Source organism: Nannospalax galili, unplaced genomic scaffold, assembly GCF_000622305.1.
Source record: "Nannospalax galili isolate Female #2095 unplaced genomic scaffold, S.galili_v1.0 scaffold406, whole genome shotgun sequence".
Classification (NCBI taxonomy): domain Eukaryota; kingdom Metazoa; phylum Chordata; class Mammalia; order Rodentia; family Spalacidae; genus Nannospalax; species Nannospalax galili.
In genome coordinates, this window is record NW_008357033.1 from 4,630,491 (window position 1) to 4,652,774 (window position 22,284).

At 46.3% G+C, this 22,284-nt stretch overlaps 1 protein-coding gene across 3 annotated transcripts in view; it reads left to right on the plus strand.

Annotated features, from left to right (window-relative positions):
• The first annotated feature begins 6,372 nt into the window (after positions 1–6,372).
• Positions 6,373–22,284, plus strand: part of Irak2 (interleukin 1 receptor associated kinase 2) — a 76,673-nt gene continuing 60,761 nt past the window's right edge. For all 3 annotated transcript variants that reach the window (XM_029557082.1, XM_008854873.3, XM_029557083.1), the window contains exons 1-2: positions 6,373–6,526; positions 17,638–17,820. In XM_029557082.1, coding sequence (XP_029412942.1) covers positions 6,433–6,526; positions 17,638–17,820 — 277 coding nt within the window. In that variant the 5' untranslated portion in view covers positions 6,373–6,432. The remainder of the gene's footprint in view (positions 6,527–17,637; positions 17,821–22,284) is intronic.

The following is a 22,284-nucleotide window of genomic DNA, read 5'->3' on the forward strand; positions in this document are numbered from 1 at the left end:
TTTTAATGCTAATGCTGTTTGCACATGTGTCTTTAATCTCTATGTATCTGATTATTACTGGTCACAGATAGTTACACTCAGATCCTTGGCACCTGAGTATGGATATAAAGTCATCAGGTAGATTTCATTGGTAATGTTTAATCACCTCTACTATTTAACATGAGGTAAATTATCTATATACCCACTTCCCAAATGGCACCCTCCCATAAGCCTCCCCCCTCTGACACACTGGAGCCCATATACTCTGTCATCCCTGTTATGTCCACTGTGTTGTCACACTCCTAGCCATTCCCCAGGGCTTGTCTGCTGAATCTAGTCAGCCTATCTAGAGATCCTTGTTTTAGGAAGATCAGCTGTTCCTCATCTAGCAGCAATCAGTTGTCAATACTCCTTTAGCTAAGACTGGGATCTTTTGTTCATTTTCCCAGTTCTATGCTGGGTTACTGTCTGGGAGTCTTTTGGGCCACCCTGGCCAATAACTCGAAGGTTTCGTGTTATGTAGCCTTTAGCTATACATATGGACTCTTAAAAAATTATATTGGCCCCTTTAATCTTTGGTTATACTTTCCTTTTGAGTGTTTAAGACCCTACAGTTGGCCCAGATAAACCATTTTTTTTTTTTTACTCTTAAGGTCGTTTGAGGATCTGTTCCTCAGGGGTCACATGGGCTTGGAGGAGCCCCTGGTTCCTTTCTTTTGCCAGTTCTGTCTGTGTGAAGATAAGTCAAAGGTCCTACTTGACCATGGTCCTACTCGACCATGACTGGCTTTGCTTGGAAGCATGGAGGAAATGTTTCCTCTGTGTTGACCCTCCGGTCTTTGGACACTGGTTCAGGTCCATCTGGTGGGGTCTCCACGGCCTCCTTGATCAAGAGGACAGGTGACCCACCACCATTACAGGACATTTTGAGAGATGCTCACAGTCCCCTGGAACTATTCGACCTAGGAGGGCAAGGAGCAAAAACTGACCAATTCGATCTAGGAGGGCAAGGAGCAAAAACTGACCAATTTAGTATAGGCCTCAAAGTATGGCTGTTAAACATCCAAGAAGGTTGGTTCCACCAGTCTGGTACTTTTAATTATCATGTGCCATATAGATAGAGCTTGGGCAAAGACCAAACGCTCTCAGATAAACCTTGCTTAGACATATATCACATTCTTTGATCTGGTTGTATGAATAATTTGTCAGTAGGCTGTTGGCCTAATATGGTTCCCTCTGGTTTTCTAAAACTAGGCATTATTTATCTCTCACATTGTCTAACCCTTCCACCATGGTTTCCCCAGTTAAGGTGCCCCTGTTTTTCCCATTTCTCCCTTAATAATACCATTTTCCTGTGGTCCCACCTCTCAAGCTCCTTTCCCTTTATACCCTAGTTTACTTGTATAACCTTCCCTCCCCCTCCCCTTAAAATAACCCCATTTTTCTCCATATCTCCCTTGTTAACATCTGTTTTCTACTGTTCTTCTCTTTCAGGTTCTTTCTTTTCCTTTATCTCCCTGGTTCCTCTTCATTATCCTGGTTCCTATAGTTATGTCTGGATACATACTCACTTAAAAGGATTTGGTGCCGGGCGTGGTGGCACACGCCTTTAATCCCAGCACTCAGGAGGCAGAGGCAGGTGGCTGTCTGTGTGTGAGTTCAAGGCCAGCCTGGTCCACATAGTGAGTTCCAGGACAGCTTGGGGCTACAGGGAGACCCTGTCTCAAAAAGACCAAAAAAAAAAAAAAGGATTTGCTGCGAGGATCCACAGGCATTGTCGTGCACATACACGGTGTGCTTAGACATGCAGGCAAAACACTCACACACATAAAAAAATTTTTTTTGGTCTTTTTGAGACAAACTCTCCCTGTAGCCCCAGCTGTCCTGGAACTCACTATGTAGACCAGGCTGGACTCAAACTCAGAGATTCTCCTGCCTCTACCTCCTGAGTGCTGAGATTAAAGGCATGTGTTACATGCCCAGCCGGAATTATTTTTTAAAAATATATTTTTATTTTATGTGTATAAGTGTTTTGCCTGCATATGTATAAGTGAACCTGTGTCATGCAATGGCCAGAAGAGGGAGTTGGATCCCTGGAGCTGGAATTACAGATGGTTGTTAGCAGCTACATGAATACTGGGACCTGAACCCGGGTCCTCTGAAAGAATAGTCAGTGCTCTTAAGCACTGAGATCTCTCTCCAGCCCCCTAAGATTTATTTTTTAAATTATGGGTATGTATGTGTGTGTGTGGGGGGGGAGGGGTAATAGTTCCCTGATTACAGTGCCCAGAGAGACCAGAAGAGGTTTCTGATTACCTGAATTGGAGTGACAGGTGGTTGTGAGCTGCCTGATTGTGGGTACTAGAAATCAAACTTGGGTCCTTTGTAAGAGCAGCAGTACACATTTTTAACCACTGAGCCATCTCTCCAGCCCCAAGAGGGTGCTCCTTGATTACTAAAAACCAACTACAGACCTTTGAGTACTTGCTGTAGTTAGGCCTCAGAAGCATCCAGAACTAGAGGGGAGGGTTCCAGCAGGTCTGGGTCACACTGTTCAAGGGCAGTAAGGGAAGAGTTTGAAGGGTGCTGTGTGGCCCCAAGGCGGCAGTTTTCAAATACCGATTAGTAGTTTTCCTTGAGGGACTTGAGGACTCCTGCCCCTCCAGTAAATGCAGGAAGCAGATCCTACCAGACCAGACCAGTACTGAAATTGGCCAAGTAATGTTCATCCAAACACACTAGAACAGTGTAGGGACTGAGCATGCTGCTCCATGGTGGAGTGCTTGTGTTGGATGCATGAGGCCCTGGGTTAGATCCCCAACACTGTTAAAAAAAAAAAGAGATCCATTGACCTTTTGGAGAGGAAGAGTCTGGAGAGCTGCATTTTGAGAACAGGATAGGACCTCAAGGTAGCATGTGAGGCAGTTGAAAGCTCATGGGCCCTGGGATCATGCTGCCCGTGTTTTGTGTTTGCTGAGTGCATATCATGTACCAGCTGCTATCTTTTATTTTTTTATTTTATGTGTATGAGTTTTGCCTGCATGTATGTAAGTGCACCCATGTCAGGCAATGCCCACAGAGGCCAGAAGAGGGTGTTGGTTCCCCTCAAACTGGAGTTAGAGACAGCTGTTAGCTGCCATGTGGTGCTGGGAACCAAACCTTGGTCCTTTGCGAGAGCAGCCAGTCCCCTTAACCACTGATCTATCTCCTTAGCCCTACCAGCTGCTATTTGAGATACAGGAAGTACAGGCACAAAATGTTGTGTGGTCCCTGCTGTGAGGTAGCTTCCATCGTTATGCTATATAAACTAAAGCTCCTAGAAAGAAGGGAAGAAGCCACACCTATGCTGAAGATTCAAGGGAGAATGACTGGTGAGAACTTCATGATTGTTAGAATGTTGCAGATCCAGAACGAAACTATCTTGGGCTATATTTAGTCCCTTATTCATTGCTTACGTGTATGACCTAACATCCTGTGACTATCAAAATCTTTAAAATGTATTATTTGTTGGTTGGTTTGTTTTTGAGACAGGATATCACTATATAGCTCCATATCTGATGATGGTTTATTAAGCACCTGTGATGCTTGTGGGTGCATGCATTCACAGATGCCATGGAGCATGTGTGGAGGTCAGAGGAAAAATTATAAGAATAGGTTCTCTACTACTACTATGTGGGGGGAGGGATCAAACTGAGGTCATCAGGCTTGGTAGCAGGTGCTATTACCCACTGAACCATCTTTTCAGCCCCTGATGGTAGTTTTTAAAATACAGACGTCACAGGGAATTTTTTTTTCAGGGGGAGGAGTTACTTAGGGTTGAACCTAGGGTCTCCATCATGTTAGGCAAGTGCTAACTCTACCACTGGGCTGCAGTCAGATCCATTTTACTTTATTTTGAGACAGGATCTTGCTGAGTTGCCCTGAACAGCTTCAAACTTGTGATCCTCCTGTCATCACCTCACATGTACCTGTGATCCTGTGATTACAGATATGTACCATCATGCTGGGCTGGAATACCTGTCTTTCAGTCACAAATCTTGTTTTTTATTTTTTTATCTTTTTTGAGACAGGGTCTCCCTGTAGCCCCAGCTGGCCTAGAACTTACTATGTAGACCAGGGTGGCCTTGAACTCACAGAGATCTGCCTGCCTCTACCTTCTGAGTGCTGGGACTAAAGGTGTGTGCCACCACACCCGGCTAAATCTCAATTTTTTCTTTCAAATTGGGCCAGACATAGCCCAATTTTCTTCAGTTTTGGGTTAACCTTTGGCTGCTCAGTGGTTGTTTTGTTGTTGTTTAACACTGATGAACTATGAACCCTATGATCAAATAGCCACATGAATACTGGCTCATAGCTTTTTATTTGAATAGGGAATATGAACAAGTTTTTAAATTAAAAAATATTTGTTTACTTATTTCCCTTTAATTTAATTTTATTATTTTTTATATTTTTATTTATTATTTTTATGTGTATGTGTGTATTGCCTGCATGTAGGTAAGTGCACCTGTGTCCTGCATTGCCTGAGGAGGCCAGAAGACAGCGTCAGATTCCCTGGAACTGGACTTAGGGACAGTTGTTAACCACCACGTGCTTGTGGGGAATCAAACCCGGGTCCTCTGGAAGAGCAGTCAGTGCCATGTGGGTGCTGAGATTCGAACCTGGGACTTCTGCAAGAACATTCAGTGTTCTTAACCGCTAAGCCATCTCTCCAGCCCCTATTTTATTATTTTTATTTGATGTATATGACATGCACCTACATGTAAGTAGGTGCACCTGTATCTTGCAATGCCCGAGGAGGTCAGAAAAGGGTGATGGGTTCCCTAGAACTGGAGTTAAGGACTATTGTTAGCAGCCATATGGGTGCTGGGAATCAAACCTAGGTCCTCTGCAAGAGCAGCCAGTGCTCCCAACCACTGAGCCATCTCTCCAGCCCTTATTTATTTGTTTGTTTTTATGTGTATGAGTTTTATGCCTGCATGTAAGTGTACCCATATTGTGCAGTGCCCATGGAGGACAGAAGAGAATGTCCAATCTCCTGGAACTCGAGTTATATATGGATGGTTGTTAGTCATCATGTGGGTGCTGGGAATTGAATCTGGGTCTTCTGTAAAAACAGCCAGTGCTCTTAACAACTGAGCAATCTTTCCTCAGCCCTGTGAGCAAGTTTTGTGCTTGAGTGAGCTGTGAAGAGGAGCTGAGGGCCTAACTAATTTTAAAAGTATGCAGTGATGTAATCTTTCTGGGGAGCGGTTGGGCAAGATCCACCACATGTTAGATTGGCTCAGCTCATCTTTGCTCCACAAGATCCAGTTTGAGGAGTTTAGGAAAACAAGAACCAGACATGTAACTCAGTAATAGAACACTGGCCTGCTGTGTACAAAACCCTGGGTTGGATCACTAGTTCAGCAGAAAAAAAGGAACTAAAAAGTATGAGCTTTCTTATTGACATGAGAACTATTTGTTATCATTTTTTCTTTAAGACAACTTTTTTGAGACAAGGTCTCACTCTGTAGCCCAGATTGACGTGGATCTCACTGTGTAACACAGGCTAGCCTCAAATTTGTGGCAATCGTCCTGCCTCAGTCACCGGAGTTGATATTACAGGTATGTGAAACCATGCCCAGTGTACTTGTTAATTTTTCAACACACTAAATTCACTTCTTTCCATGTTGACTGCAAATCTCACAAAAGCAAGATCTGTATGGAGTTGCTCCTTTTTAAAACTTTTGTTTTGTTTTGTTTTGTTTTATTTTTGAGACAGGGTCTGCCTACAGCCCCAGCTGGCCTGGAACTTGCTATATAGACCAGGCTGGCCTCAAACTCACAGAGACCCTCCTGCCTAGGCCTCCCGAGTGCTGGGACTAAAGACGTACACCACCATACCCGGCTTGCTCCTTTAAAAAAAAATCTTATATTTTTTATATGTATGAGTGTATTGCCTGCATATATCTACCCCTGTCGTGCAATGCCCATGGAGGTCAGAAGTGGATACTGGAGCCCCTGGAAGTGGAATTACGGATGGTTGCTAGACGCCATGTGGCTGCTGGGAATTGAACCCTGGGCCTCTGCAAGAGCAGCCAATCTTAACCACTGAGTCATCTCTCCAGACCTGGGTTGCTCCTTTTAAGCCTTGCTGACGTCTGGAACAGGTGTTGGGTGAATGCATTCTAGGTAGTGTAGCCCTGACCACCACAGGAGGGGTGGCGGTGTACTCTGGGCTTTTGTCACTCACTGTCCTTGCCAAAGGAACGGGCGGCGTGTGCTGCCGCGCTTGGCCGCTAGGGGCGCTGGCCCCCCGTTCACTGCTGTCCTGGTTGGACGGCGTGTGCTGCCGCACTTGGCCGCTGAGGGGCGCTTCTGGTTGACTCACCGCGGCCCGGGGCAGCACCGCCCCTTTCTAGGGAAGCCGCGGCCCTGGCCCAGGACCTCAGTCGCTGCACTGCGCTGCCCGCCATGGCCTGCTACATCTACCAGCTGCCCTCTTGGGTTCTGGACGACCTGTGCCGCAACATGGACACGCTCAGCGAGTGGGACTGGATGCAATTCGGTGAGTATGACCCTGCCCGCTCGGGATCGGAACTGCGCGCTCCGCCCTGCTCCCCGGGGATCCGGGACCCGCCATCGGACCGGTTAACCAGGCAGTGCCTGTGGACGACCACACTGCCTCGCCTTAGTTTCCAGACTAACCCCCTGCCACCTTGAACCGCGTCCCTCTCTTTCTAGATGAGGTGGAGGAACTTGCCCAGAGCCGTGGTTGGCTAAGTGGCCGAGTGGGTGGGACTGGAGCCCCTGGATCACCTGCTGGTGCTGCGCGCTGTGCTCTGCCTGTTTGTGTCCAATAAGGGGCTGTGGCAACGTGAGGTTTCCCAAGCTGAGATCAGCGGTCCAGCTCCATCACGTTCCAGCCCCATCGCATTCCAGCTTGACTTTGGAGCTGGTTTCTTCTCTAAGCCTTTGCTTTTTTAATCTGTAAACTGGAGCTAATAGTTGTAGCCTTTTAAAACTGGCATGATGGCACACTCCTTTAATCCCAGCACTTGGGAAGCAGAGGCAGGTGGATCTTTGAGTTCCAGGCCAGCTGAGGCTACAGGAAGACCCTGTCTCAAAAAGACAAAAAAGAAAAAAAAAATAAATTATAGCCTCTTTACAAAGTTAGGAGGCATGAAAATAGTGTACAGAAAGCACCCGCCTACCTTAGTGTTGCTATTTTGTTTATTTTTTTCGTTAATAATTAATTTTGCAGTAGTGGGTAGTGAACCTACAATCTACAATCTATCACTAAGCCAAGCTGTTTTTTTTTTAAAAAAAAACTTTTGAGACAGGCTCTCCTTATGTAGCCAACATTGACCTGAAATTTGTCATCTTCCTGTTTCAGCCTCCTGAGTGTGGTATTACAGACTTGAACTATCATGTATTTGTAATTAAAAACATTTTTTTAGACAGGGTTTCATGCAGTCCAGGCTGGCCTTAAACTCACAATATAGCTGTGGGTCTTTCTGCCTCTACCTCTCAAGTGCTGGGGTTACTGGCATGTGCCACCATTCCTGGCTTCAGTAATAAATTTTTAAAATTAAAAAAATTTTTTTGGTCTTTTTGAGACAGGGTCTCCCAGTAGCCCCTGCTGGCCTGGAACTCACTATGTAGACCAGGCTGGCCTCGAACTCACAGAGATTGACCTGCTTCTGCCTCCCGAGTGCTTCGATTAAAGGTGTGCACCACTGTGCCCAGCTTCCATAATAAATTTTAATTAAAAATTTCACACTATCCAGAGCTGGCAAGATGGCTCAATGGGTAAAGGTGCTTGCCACCAAGCTTGTGGATCTGAGTTCAATCCCCAGAACCCACATATGAAGATGGAAGGAGAGAATCAACTCCACAAAGTTGTCCTCTGACTTGTGAGCTATGACATGCATACCTATACACATCATGCATACATACACAAAAAAGATTGTTTTATATTATTATTAGGTGTGGTGGTGCACACCTGTAATCCCAGCACTTGAAAGATGGAAGCAGGAGGGTCAGGAGTTCAAGACCAGGTTCAGGTACAGTGAGTTTGAAGACAGCATAGACTGCATGATACCTTGTCTCACCTCCCCACCCCCGAAAAGACAAACAAAACATACACACACAAAAGAAAAACAAATTTTTGCATTATAACATACCACTTAGGGGCTGAAGAGATAGCTCCATGGTTAAGACTCTGTTGTTCTTGCAGAGGACCCAAGTTTGGTTCAAAGCACCCAGGTCAGATGGCTCACCGCTACCTGTAACTCCAAGGGATCTGATCCCTTCTTCTGGCCTCTGTGGGTACCTGCATTCACATGTCAATTCACACACACACACACACACACACACACACACACACACACACAATTAAATAAATCTTAAAAAATATACCACTTGCCGGGCATGGTGGTGCACGCCTTTAATCCTGGCACTCAGGAGGCAGAGGCAGGCAGATCTCTGAGTTCGAGGCCAGCCTGGTCTCCATAGTGAATCCAGGACAGCTGGGGCTACAGGGAGACCCTGTCTCAAAAAGACCGAAAAAAAAAAAAAACCAAAAAAAACAAAACCACTTATGGGCTGGAAAAATATACCACTTGCCGGGCATGGTGGTGCACGCCTTTAATCCTGGCACTCAGGAGGCAGAGGCAGGCAGATCTCTGAGTTCGAGGCCAGCCTGGTCTCCATAGTGAATCCAGGACAGCTGGGGCTACAGGGAGACCCTGTCTCAAAAAGACCGAAAAAAAAAAAAAACCAAAAAAAACAAAACCACTTATGGGCTGGGCGTAGTCATGTGTGCTTTTAATCACAGCACTCAGGAGGCAGAGGCAGAAGAATCTCTGTGAGATTGAGGTCAGCCTGGTCTACGTAGGTAGTTCTGGGCCAACTGAGGCTACAGGGAGACCTTGTCTCAACAAACAACAAAAAAACACCACTTATAATATAATATATGTACGTGTGTGTGTGTGTGTGTGTGTGTACATTTGACAAAATAATAAAGTGAGCATGTATGTGTTGTTTCTACAGTTTGATACACAGGTAGGGCTGGGATGAATCTCAGTGGCAGAGACATCCATTAGCATGTATGAGGCCCTGGATTCCATCCCTAGTTCAGAAAAAAATCAGAAAAGGAAAGAAACCATGTATATTTTAACCTAGTGGTTCTCAGTCAGGGATGGTTTTGTTCCCTAGGTAACATTTGCCATGTCTGGACACATTTCTTGTCACACTTTTGCAGATGCAGTGGGTGAACACCAGGGCTGTTTGAAACACCCGAGGACAGACACAGGACAAACCCTGGCACAAAGCATAGCTGGCCCCAAGAGTCAGCAGGGCCGAGGTGCAGAGACCCTTTTAACCCAGGAAAAGTAATTGGTACACAAGGAAAAACACTGTGGACAGCAACAGAAAGATGAGTTCCCATTCTACCTCAGGGAGCACTGTCCTTAACATCTGGAACTGCTTTTTGGTTTCTGACTGTGTGCCATCAGAGTGCTTGGGTTATGCGTGCCTGTCTTCCTAAACAAATTTATGTGTAGATAAATATTTTAACCATCTTGCCATTTTTGTTTATTGGTTATACATGATATAGCCTTTTTTTTTTTTTCCTCTTAAAAATATAGTCGTGGTGGCTCACGCCTTTAATCCCAGCACTTGGGAGGCAGAGGCAGGCGGGTCTCTGTGAGTTCGAGGCCAGCCTGGTCTACATAGTGAGTTCCAGGCCAGCAGGGGCTACAGGGAGACCCTGTCTCAAAAAGACCAAATATATATATATATAATAGCCATTTCCCCTTGACAGGCAGTTGGTTGGGGGGGGTGTTTTGTTTTTTTTTCTAGCAGAGTCTCACTGTGTAGCTCACACTGGCCTCAAATTCATGGTCCTGCCCCATCTTCCCCAGTGCTGGGACTATACCATGCCAGGTGATGCCTTTTTAGGATTTTTCTCTTCATTGTGTTTTTTGTTTTGTTCTGTTTTCTAGTTTTTGCTTTTGTTTTATTGAGACAGAGTCTCCCTGTGGTCCCAGCTGGCCTGGAACCCTCTATGTAAATCAGGCTGGCCTTGATCTCACAGAGATGTCTGCCTCTGCCTCCTGAGTGCTGGGATTAAAGGTATGTACCACTAAGCCTAGCCCTAGTGTGCTGTGTGTGTGTGTGTGTGTGTGTGTGTGTGTGTGTGTGTGTGGGCCCTAGTGTGCTGTGTGTGTGTGTGTGTGTGTGTGTGTGTGTGTGTGTATGTGTATATTTGTTTGAAAAGGGGCTCCCTGTAGTCCCAGCTGGCCTGGAACTTGCTATGTAGACCAGGCTGGCCTCAAACTGACAGAGATCTGCCTGCCTCAGCCTCCCAAGTGGTGGGACTAAAGGTGTGCACCACCACGCCAGGCATATATATTTTTTAAAATATTTTTTAATGCATTTATTTCTGCGTGTGTGTGTGTGTGTGTGTGTGTGTGTGTGTGTGTGTGTACATGTGTACACCTGTGCCATGGTAGGTAGTTGATCCTCTCCTTTCACCATGTTGTTCCTGGGAATCAAATTCATGTCACCAGGCTTGGTGGCAAATATTTTTATCTACTCAGCCATCTTGCCAGCTGGTCAGGATGTATTTTTGTTCCTTATCACTACTGGAGAAGCAGGAGGTATACTAGATGATGTTGGTAACATCCAGGATGGGGGGGGTGACTTTCTTTACTGGCCTTCAACCTCCCTGTCCCCTCTCTGCAGGCTCTGCCTGAGTCTCAGAGCACCCATGATGATGTTTTTTGCCACATTATTGTCCAAGCCACTCTGTGTCCTAGCACTTGGATGACCTGTGCTTTGGCTTGGAATCTTTCCTGGGCAGTGACCAGCTATGGCAGGGACTCATTTTTCCCATATCAGCCCAGCCCTGAACTGCACACACTAGAGCAGTTTCTCTTCCTAGAATATGAATGTAAAAGGCATACTTGTGACTGTTTTAAAGCTTTATTAAGATATAATTTATGAGGCTCAGATGTGGCTCAATGGTAGAGTATATGTTTACCATTCATAAGACCCTGGGTTCTTGGGGCTGGAGAGATGGCTCAGCGGTTAAGAACACTGACTGTTCTTGCAGAAGACCTGGGTTCAAATCCCAGCACCCACAGGGCAGCTAACAACTGTCCGTGACTCCAGTTCCAGGGGCTCCGACAGCCTCTTCTGTCTTCCTCGGGCATTGCACGACATGAATGCACCTACCTACATGCAGGCAATGCACGCATACACATAAAATTAAAAAAAAAAAAAAAAAAAGGACCCTGGGTTCAGTCTCTGGAACCAATAGAAAAAGCCAGGTACACACCTGTGATTCTACTCAGTACCTGGGGCAGAAAAAGTGAGATGAGAGCTTCCTGGGCTGGGAGTATCAGTTGGTTGATGTTTTTTTGCCTATTTGTGCCTGACATGCAGGCCCTGGGTTCAAAGCCCAGAATGTTGACAAAAAGTTTGGAGAATTCATGGCCAGCCTGGGCTACATATTGAGACCCTATCTCAAATAAGCAAACAAGCAGGGTATAATGACTCAGGCCAATAATCCCTGTACTTTGGAGGTCGAGGCAGAGGATCAGGAGTTCAAGGTTAGCTTCTACTACATAGAGATAAGGTTTTATTCCAGTCAGTTTATGACTGATTTCTTTCTTTTAGTATTTCACGGGTTCCTCCATGCTGTACATGAGTTCTGAGTTGCTTGCCTTCTCTTTTCTTCCACTCCCTCCCCCATGCCTCTCCCACTCCTCCCATTTCTCCTCCACCTTCTCCTAGTTTCCTCCCCTCCCTCCCTCCCTTCTTCCCTCCCTTCCTTTCTTTCTTTTCCTTTCCAGTGCTAGAAATGAAACTTGGGGCCTTTTACATGCTGGGCAAGCACACTGTTCCTGAGTCGTGCCTCTTGTCCCAAATTTATTCTTATTTTATTTATTTAGAGACAGGGTCTCCCTGTAGCCCCAGATGGCCTGGAAATCACCATGTAGGCCAGGCTGGCATCCATCTCACTGAGATCTGCCTACCTCTGCCTCTCCAGTGTTGGGATTAAAGGTGTGTACCATCATGCCTGGCCACTGAATTTCTTTTTATACTCAAATAATATTCCATTGTATGGTTGTACCATATTTTGTTTATCCATTTTCCCCCTGATGAATGTTTGGGCTCTTTTTCCAGTCTTTGGCCATCATGATAATGTTGCCATGGACACTGTGTCCAGTGTTAGCAGGGATGTATGGTTTCATTTCCCTTGGGTATACACGTAGGCATGGGATGAGTCAGATGGTCACTCTGTACTGTACCACTAGAGGAATAAACTGTCGAACTGTTCTCCAGGGTGGCTGCACTGGTTCACACTTACCATCATTACAGGACAGTTACTGTTTATCCTTGTCCTTGTCAAAGCCTGTCACTGTCCCCCTTTCCTGGGGCTCACCATCCAAGTGGGCAGCTTGCTGTGGTCATTTGGTGTTTTTGGCCATTTACATACCTTTTCAGAAAACAGCTAAGTTTGCAAGTTCTGGAGATAACAGAATTACCCACAATTCTCTGAGGCTTCAGTGTGATGGAGGCTATCAATGAAATTCCTCAGCAGGCCTACTGGCTCTGGCCTTCTCACTCCCGCCCCTATGTCATGTTATTTCCCTGCCTTAGCCTCACTGACTTCCTTTGTCTGGACTCGGGGCCTTTGCACCTACTGTTCCTTCTGCTTGGGCTACTCTTCCTCTTACCTGGCTTTGTAATCTGTATTAGTTTCTTCTTGTTGCTGTAAAAATGATCACTGAGTGTGGTTTCAAATAGCATATACTGACTTTACATACCTGACCTATAGTTGCTCCCTACATCTTCAAAGCCAGTAGCACAGAACCTTCAAATCTCTCTGACCTTCCCTCCTTTTATCCCCATTTTAGGACGTTGCTAACGACAGGGCTGATCCAGGGAGTCCTGGACAATTCCCTTCCCTCAACATCCCTACCTAGTCCCCTCTGCACAGTCTCTTGGGTTTCACAGGGGTAGGTCCTGAGGTTTAGGGTGTGTCTGCCGTAGTTCTGCAGTCAGCGCATCCTCAGCTTCCTTAGAGAGTCCATTCCTGCCCTGCCCTAACTTCTCAGCCCGTGGTGGGTTTCATCTCCATGGCTCCTCCTAATGTGCTGGCCATCCCCTTGTCTTGGATATGCTTAGCCTATCTCTCCCCTCAGCATGAGGGTGGAGACCCAGCCTGCCTCCTTCACTCCTATGTCTCTGGAGTTGAGGAGAGTGCTAGGCAAGCAAGCAGGCACTTAGCATCCACTCGAGTGAAAGATGCATGGATGGGTATATCTTCTCAGTCCAAGAGATTGCTCTGAGCCTGAGGCCAGCCTTCTCTTGTGAGTTAGAGGTTGCTGAGTGGGAATCCGCCAGCTGTTCCTACTGGGACCCAGGATTCTGGTTTCATCATAAAACAAAGGAGAGAGAACTTAGGTGATTATCCCTCTAGTACTAAAAAGTCCTGTCTTTCTGGTTAGTCTAGAAAAAGATGGTGTCACCACTCCGATTGTGATCCTGGGAGGAAGCATGTGTGGGTGTGGGAAGGATCTGAAGTGACTCACAAAATCCCACAGCCACAAGTATGTGCACTCTCTGGATCTGACCCTTGGCAGACAGTGTCTGTCTCTTGATTGTTTCCCTGTGATCACAGTTGCATTCATTTACTCTCAGGGGAAAAGAATTGTGCGGTCTGTCTGAGCCCATGTAAAATGGGGTCTTAAAGCTTCACCTAGGGGTGTGTGCAGAGGGACCTCCACAGAAGCCCCTTTGCTGGACCAGTCTTCCTCTTGCTTACTGGTGTATATCAGTCTTTGTTCACAGCCCAGCTTTGTCTTTGCCCGGCTGTGTGACTTCAGGCAGTGACTGTGTGTCTCTGAGCCTTTTGTCTGTCATACCTGCCTCAGAGAATTGCTGAGAGGCGGAGGGGACATGATGGTGATAGTTCCCTTCCCTTATCCACGGAGGAGTTTGGTTACTTGGGAGAGGGGTATTTGACCTTAGGGAGGGTCATTTCAGGAGGCTGCTGCCCGCCTCTGTTCTGGAGAGCTTAGAGGTCGGGTAGGCTTCCCACAAGCCTCAGGAATCAGACATGAGCAATGGTTTCCCAGTGGATATAACAGGTCTTGTTAAAGTGTAGGTAAGTTTCAAATAGCTAACATTTATGTCTCCTTTACTGAGTGCACAGAGTTTATCTGGTCACAGAGCCACTTTGGAGGTAGGTACTGCTGTTCTCGTGGGGCAGCTGAGGAAACTGAGGTGAAGGTCCTTCTCCAAATGCATAGCAAATAAGTGGCTGACAAGATATGAACCAGGCCTGCTCACATGCTGTGTCAGTCAGCTCTCAGTCACCATGACAAATGCCAGAGATTCTAGAATCCCCTTATAAAGAGGAAAAATTTGGCTCACATTTTTAGAGATTTCAGTCCATGGTCTTTTGGTTCTTTTGCTTTTTTGATATTTTTGAGACAGCATCTTCCTGTAGCTCCAGCTGGCCTGGAACTCAGTATGTAGACCAGGTTGGACTTGAACTCAGCCTGCCTCTGCCTCCCAAGTGCTGGGACTAAAGGCATGTACCACCAAGCCTGGCTTGGTTCTTTTGCTTTCTGTCTGTGGCACTGCATTATGGCATGGCACCCACAGCAGAGCAAAGTGTGGACGTCCCATAGTCTCCTTGAGAGCACTCCTCTGAGTGATCCAAAGACTCCCTTGGGCCTTGTCTCTTAAAATTATCACTTCTCCAGTCATCAAGCTGGGGACCAAGCTTTTAACACAAGCCTTTGTGGGACACTCCCCATCTGAACAGTAGCACTCCCACATGGGATTTTTATAGTGATAGGGAAATCTGGAAGCTGAGGCACTTGAATGTAGTGGTTTTCATGGGTCTTCCGGGTGGGAAGATCCCGAGGACTTTGGTTTTTTCTTTTTTCAAGTATTCCAGAACGACCAGATAATAAGAACTGTGGCTTAGCAGGGGCCCTTGACTGAGCCCCTAGGGTCTCTGCCTGTCCTGAGCCTAGGTTCAATGCCAGTGGTGTGGTACCTTGAAAAGTGTCACTTTCTTGGAACTAAATATCTTGCACTCCAGAATCCACTTCCTCTTTCTCCTAGGAGGAAAGTGAAACTCACAAAGGGTCAAGGTACTGACTGAGCCCCACTGCCACCAGCCCCCTCCCAATGCCGGGCTCCCTTTCCTATGTTGTCACACCTTCCTCTTCCCTCTGCTCCTTTTTGTGAGCAGCTGGAGGTGGACTCGGCTGGCCCTGCTTGCATCACTTCCCATTGACCAGGAATCTTGCCTGGAGTTTCCAGTGACTAAAACTGCAACTCTGGAACTTTCCATTCCTACAGGGCACTTCTGAAATCTTTCCTTATCTGTCTAGAGGGGAAAACCAGGGCTGTATGATGGATTATGTGGCTCTGATATGTTCCATGGTCCTTAGAGTTCTGAGCCTCATCTCTAACGCTGCTGTTCCCTGCTCGACCTTTCTGAGCTCATATTCCAAAGAGACAAGTTCTAGGGGGTTTGGCCTCCTCCTCTTTAATCTCTAGAACCTGGCACAGTACTCAGTGCACTGTGTTCAGTGACATTTTCTTCTGGTGGTGCTAGGGTTCAAACCCACAGCCTTGTGTATAGGAGGCAAACATTGTACCAATTGTACCTCAGCCCCTCAACAACATGGTTTTTTGTTCACAGTTTGCTCATGATTTCTGAAATCTTGGAACTAAAGCTTGATTATTTTCTCCCTCATTTTTGTTCTGTTTTGTTCTGTAATGCTGGGGATAGATTCCAGGATCCTGTGCATGCTAGGCAAGTGTTTTATTGTCAAGCTACATCTCCAGCTTATTTCATTCTTAGTTTAAAAAAATGCTTCTCTCATGTAAGTTCAGTGGCAGGGCCAGGCATGTCCCAGCACTCAGGAGACAGAGACAGGTAGATCTCTGTGAGTTCAAGGCCAGCCTGGTCTACACAGTGAGTTTCAGGCCAGCTGGGGCTATAGGGAGACCCTGTCTCAAAAAGACCGCCCCCCCCAAAAAAAAAGAAAAGCAAGAAAAATCTTACTGAGAACCTGTCTAAAGTCACACCCATATGGAGAACGGTAAGAAAAGCACTCTAATGACCTTGGCCGGGAAGGATGGGGTGCAGTGTATTTCCCCTGCATTTTCCACATAAGCAACCATTTATTTTATGCCAAAAAATGCAAAGGAAGCCACATGTGGTGGCTTACAATGTAATAACAATATTTCTGAGGTGGGGCAGAAGGATTACTGCAAATTTGAGACTAGTCTGATCTACTTAGCAAGACCTTGTCTCAAACAGGCCTGATGGTGAATGCCTTTAATCCCAGCATTCAGGAAACAGGTGGATCTCTGTGAGATCCAGACCAGCCTGGTCTACATAGCAAGTTCAGGCCAACTGGGGCTAGAGGAAGACCGTCTGTCTTAAAAAACCAACCAACCAGCCGGGCGTGGTGGTGCTCGCCTTTAGTCCCAGCACTTGGGAGGCAGAGGCAGGTGGATCCCTGTGAGTTTGAGGCCAGCCTGGTCTACATCGTGAGTTCTAGTCCAGCCTGGTCTACATAGTGAGTTCTAGGCCAGCTGGAGCTATAGGGAGACCCTGTCTCAAAAAGACCAAAAAAACAAAAAAAGCAACCAACCAACCAAAACCAAAACAAGGGCTATAGAGATGGCTCAGCAGTTAAGAGCACTGGCTGCTCTTGCAGAGGACCCAGGAACTCCAGTTCCAGGTGATACAACACCCTCTTCTGGCCTCTGTGGGTATTGTACACACAGGTACACTTACATACATGCAGGCAAAACACTCATATACAGAATAAAAGAGTAAATCCCCAAACATAAAAATTTAAAACAAAACAAAAAGAATGTGTACTTCTTTATTATTATCACTGTAGCTCCCTCTGTGCTGCCCAGTGCCTCAGACCTGTCAAAGTGTTTTTGTCCCCAAGGGTGACTTAATCCCTGTAACAGTTCCAAAAGGTGGTGGCTATAGATTTGTTCATTCAGTCATTCCTCAATCTTAGAACTACTGAATTCCCCCACCAGGGCTGGGACTTAGAGTCAGGTGCCCAGGGAAAAAATATCAGAGGATATTTGGGGTCTTGTAAGAGCTGGGTCAGCCCTGAGGTGAGGATCTCCCTTGACTCCCCTGTGTCCTTGGCTCATCTTCCCTTAGCTCCTCCGTATCTTGGCCTGCCTCTCTGAGCAGGTAGCTTGTCCATTTGGGAATATGGTAGTGAATATGGTAGTAAAACTCCCCACCTGCATGGAGCTTCCATTCCAGATGGTGTGTGCAGAGTTCTGCTTTACACTGGGGCTTCTCTCTGTCTCCTCTCCGAATTTTGTTGTTTGTTTTGAGTCAATGTCTTACTGTGTAATCCTGACTGGCTTGGAACTTGCTGTGTAGACCAGGCTGGTTTTATACAGTCACTAAGGCTGCTTGGGGGTAGGGACTGCTGCAAGCAAAGAAACTGCTAATGCTCAAGGCTCTGGCATTTTTCCTGTTTGGTGCAGTAGCCATATTGATACTACCCGGGAGCGATACTGGGGCAAGCCAGGGACCTGCTTCTGGAGGCAGTGCCTTTAACTCTAAACAGAATCTTCTCGCTTGCCCTCTAGCCTCCTATGTGATCACAGATCTAACACAGCTGCGCAAGATCAAGTCCATGGAGCGGGTGCAGGGCGTGAGCATCACCCGGGAGCTGCTGTGGTGGTGGGCCATGCGGCAGGCCACTGTCCAGCAGCTGGTGGACCTCCTGTGCCGCCTGGAGCTCTACCGTGCAGCACAGATCATCCTGAGCTGTGAGTAACCTTCTGTCCCTGAGGGAGTCTTGGCATGGGCTTAGTGTCTGAAAACCCTGTTGATCTTTTATCAGTGAAGGGGATGGAACCCATGCAAACCAGGTGAGTGCTCTGCCACTGAGCTGCACTCCACCTCTAGGACCTTTCTTTTTCCCAGTTTAAAATTCACGCACCAAGTTATTTCTTCATCAGATTTTATTCATGAGCCTGCTGTGTACTCTGTGTGGCACTGGGTTTAGCGGGGGAAACCCAGTCTAGGCAGGAATCTAAAACCTTTTTATTTTTTTTATTTAAAAAATATTGGGGGCAGCTGGGTGTGGTGGCACATGCTGAGGCAGGCGGATCTCTGTAAGTTCGAGGCCAGCCTGGTCTCGATAGCAAGTTCCAGGCCAGCTGGGGCTACATGGAGACCCTGTCTCAAAATGGCCAAAAAAATTAAAAAAATAATGATAATATTGGGGGCTAGTGAGATGGCTTAGTTGGTAAGGGTACTTGTTCCTAAGCCTGATGACCTGAGTTTGATCTCCAGGAACCACATTGATGGAAGGAGAGAATTGACTCCCAAAAGTTGTCCTCTGACCTCAACATGTAAATGTTCCCTTCCCAACATGTACGCACATGATAAACAAATGAATGTAAAACAAGTTTTTAAAGTATTGGGGAACTGGGGATATAGCTCAATTGGTAGAGTGCCTGCCTAGAATGCGTGAAACCCTAGGTTTGAGCTCTAATACATTGTAAACCTATTAGGCATAAAATGGTACACACTTATAATCCCAGCACTAGCAAGGTGAAGGCAGGAGGATCATAAATTCAAGGTCAGCCAGGCGTGGTGGTACACACTTTTAATTCCTGCACTCAGGAAGCAGAGGCAGGCAGATCTCTGTGAGACTGAGGCCAGCCTAGTCTGCATAGTGAATTCTAGAACAGCTGGGGCTACAGGGAGAACCTGTCTCATTCATCTTCCACTACAAAGCAAATTTGAGGCCAGTCTGGGATATGTGAAGCCCTGTTTTTTTTGTTTTTTTTTTTCTTTTGTCTTTTGAGACAGGTTCTCCCTGTAGCTCCAGCTGTCCTGGAACTCACTATGTAGACCAGGCTGGCCTCGAACTCACAAAGATCCGCCTGCCTCTGCCTCCCAAGTGCTGAGATTAAAGGCGTGCACCACCACGCCCAGCCTGCCCTGTTTTTTTTTTTTTTTTTTTTTTTTAACAATTGGAGGAACTGTGGGTATATACAGCTCAGTGATAGAGTGCTAGCCTAGGCCTGGGTTGTACCTCCAGCACTGCTAAAATTTAAAAAAAAAATGTTAAAACGCAGGTTAACCAGCCTACATGTTTGTCAACAGGTGAACAGATGAAGAAAATATGGTACATGCACAGGATAGAATTTTATTTAGACATAAATAAAAATGGAATCATGATATTTACAGGAAAATGGATGGAACTGGAGATCATTGTGTTAAATGAAATAAGCCAGTCTCGGACAAATACCATGTTTTCTCACATGTGGAACCTATATTTAAAATTGTATAGGGGTGAGAGCTGGGCATGGTGGCACATGCCTTTAGTCCCAGCACTCGGGAGGCAGAGGCAGGCAGATCTCTGTGAGTTCAAGGCCAGCCTGGTTTACATAGTGAGTTCCAGGCCACCTGGGATACAGGGAAACCCTGTCTCAAAAAGACCAAAAAAAAAAAAAAAAATTGGATAGGGGTGTGTGTGCATGTGAGCGTGCGCTCACCAAAAGAAAAAAAAAATGTTTTTTGAAAATGTTTCCAGTGTAAATTTGTGTGATCTACATTGTTATTCTATTTCTTACGTTTCCTCTCAGGAGTTAATGCTGTGAGCAATTGCCTTCCTGCCTTCCTTCCACCCACAGATCTTTTATTATTATTATTATTATTTTTTTTTGTGTGTGTGTGTTTATGAGACAGGGTCTCCCTGTAGCCCTAGCTGGCCTGGAACTCACTATGTAGACCAGGCTGGCCTTGAACTCACAGAGATCTGCCTGCCTCTGCCTCTTGAGTGCTGGGATTAAAGGCATGTGCCACCACACCATGGCACACATACATCTATACTCACACACACATACAAAATAAATTGATAATTTTAAAAAGCATTGTAAGGAGCTGTGAGATGGTGCATGCCTTTAATCCCAGTACTCAGGAGGCAGAGCAGGAGGATCTCTGTGAGATGGAGGCGAGCCTGGTCTACATAGCAAGTTCCAGTCCCAGCCAGGGCTACAGGGAGACCTGGTCTCAAAAACAAACAAACCCAAAAGCATTGTAGGGGCTGGAGAGATGTGTAAGTGGTTAAGAGCACTGGCTGCTCTTACAGAGGACCTGCATTCTGTTCATGGCAGCTAACAGACGTCTATAACTCCAGCTCTTGGGGATCCCACCCTCTTCTGGCCTCTGCAAGCATTATATACATGTGGTACACTTACATACATGCAGGCAATACACTCATATACATATAAATAAATAAAATTTTGAAAAGCATTGTAGTCTGGCCATAATATGCTTTATGCAAAGAAAAACTTACTAGTAAGACAAATAAACTGTTTAGACTAGTGAGGCAGTACAGCCTGTAAACCTGAAATGTGCCTGTAAACCAAGTTCCTGCTTGTCGGCCATGGTCTTCCCCAGTCTTCTGTTGTCTACTCCTGTTTACACCTTCCCACCCAGTCCCCTCCCACGCCCACCTTCCCTTAGACTGGGCAGGGTGAGCTGCTTGGCCCATAGCCTGGTAACTCTCTGCAACCTGTGTGCCACCCCCTCGCCCAGTTCTAAGCTGTGCCAGAGCACTGTCCTCTTCTTCTCTCCTTGAGGGTCAACCAGAGAGGCCTGGGTGAGGCAGCAGGATGCAGTTAAGTGAGTCTAGGCCCAGTCCAGCAGTGTGACCGTGGGCAAATTTTTTTCTGAGGCTTCTGAGGACTCATACCCCATCTTTGTATTGTGAAGGGGCCAGCCTGGATGGCATGCTGAGCCTAGTCTGTGTTTCCTAGAGCCTGAGACCCCTGATTGTGACCCCAGTTTTGGCTTCTCAGTATTTTAAGATCTGGAATGTGGCAGATGCTGAGAAATGGCAGTTTTAGACTGGTGTGGTAGCAAACATCTGTAATTCAGCACTTAGGAAATAAAGGCAGGAGAATCACAGGTTGAAGGCCAGTAAGTTCAAGGCTAGCTTGGACTACACTGAAACCTTGTAGCAAAAAAGTTTCTTGCATTTTGGAAAAAATTAATAAACCCTTAATGAATCCAAAGAAGGTGAAGGAGGGTCCCTAGATGTTGGGGGAGAGCTGTTGGCTCATATGTGGTCAAAGTGGGATTCCAGTTGGTCCATATTGGGGAGGTAGATGGTGGGGCCAAGCAAAACCCTGAGACAGGTAGGGGTGTCCTGTCAGGGTGTGTGAAAGCAAAGGAGGCCAGGGGTTTGGACTCTAGGCTTCCTGGTTACACCCACTCTCCATTGACGTCAGAGACTGACTAATCTGGGAACGATCTTAACTATATTAGGTCAACAAACACTATAATCTCAGATTTAAAGAGACACACTTGTGTCACACTAAATAAACTCACATGGGGGTCCCCTGTGAATACTCTCGGCCACAGGAGGGTCTATGGAGCCCCCCCCCCCCAGCCCTGGAAGCCCAGTGGCTTTGTGGCCTGAGGTCCCAAGGGGAAAGGTCCACCTCAGGCCCATCTGGATCCAGGGCCCACTGTAGCCTCTCCTAGGGAACTGGAGCTGGCCCCACTGCTACCAACTGGGGGCTTTTTGGGTCTCCAAGAAACACCAGTGTCTCTTGCCTCTCAGCCTCTGGTTACTTAGAATTCATCTCAGACCCAGGCCATCCTGTTCTGTCCTTTTTCCTCTCTCATTCCCCAAACACAGTTGTCTTCTCAGCCCTGTTGGTTAAGGCTGCCTGAGGAAGAGAGACTAAGGTTTCTATTCCATGTCCCCTGACCATCCTTGTTCTTGTTGTGGGACTTTCGTTATGTGCACATGACTTGCTTGGCTGTTTGGGCCTTCTTGGAGTTATTGAGTCATTGAGTTATCGAGCAAGACATTTCCCCTCTCTGATTCTTGCTATTTTATATTGGGGTAAAAAAAAACTATAAATTTCTGCTACACTCTGGAAGTAAACACACAGGGCATGTGTACAGTGGTTTAAGTTTCTGTTTTAGAAATGGCCAAAGCCTTCCTCTTTTCTAACCCTGAGATTAGTTAATATTATATTGTATTTAGTTGATTTGAGATTATTAACTAGCTCAGCTGTCCCCAGCAATTTGAAAAATTGATTTCTGCCCACCACTTTTTTTGGTGGGGGGTGGTTTCTGGAAATTGAACCTAGGGCCTCACTCATGCTAAACTGTTCTACCAGTAAACTATACCCCTAGCCCCCTAGACATTAAAAATATTATATTTCTTTTTACTGGGGGGGGGCAGTGGAAGTCAGGCTTGG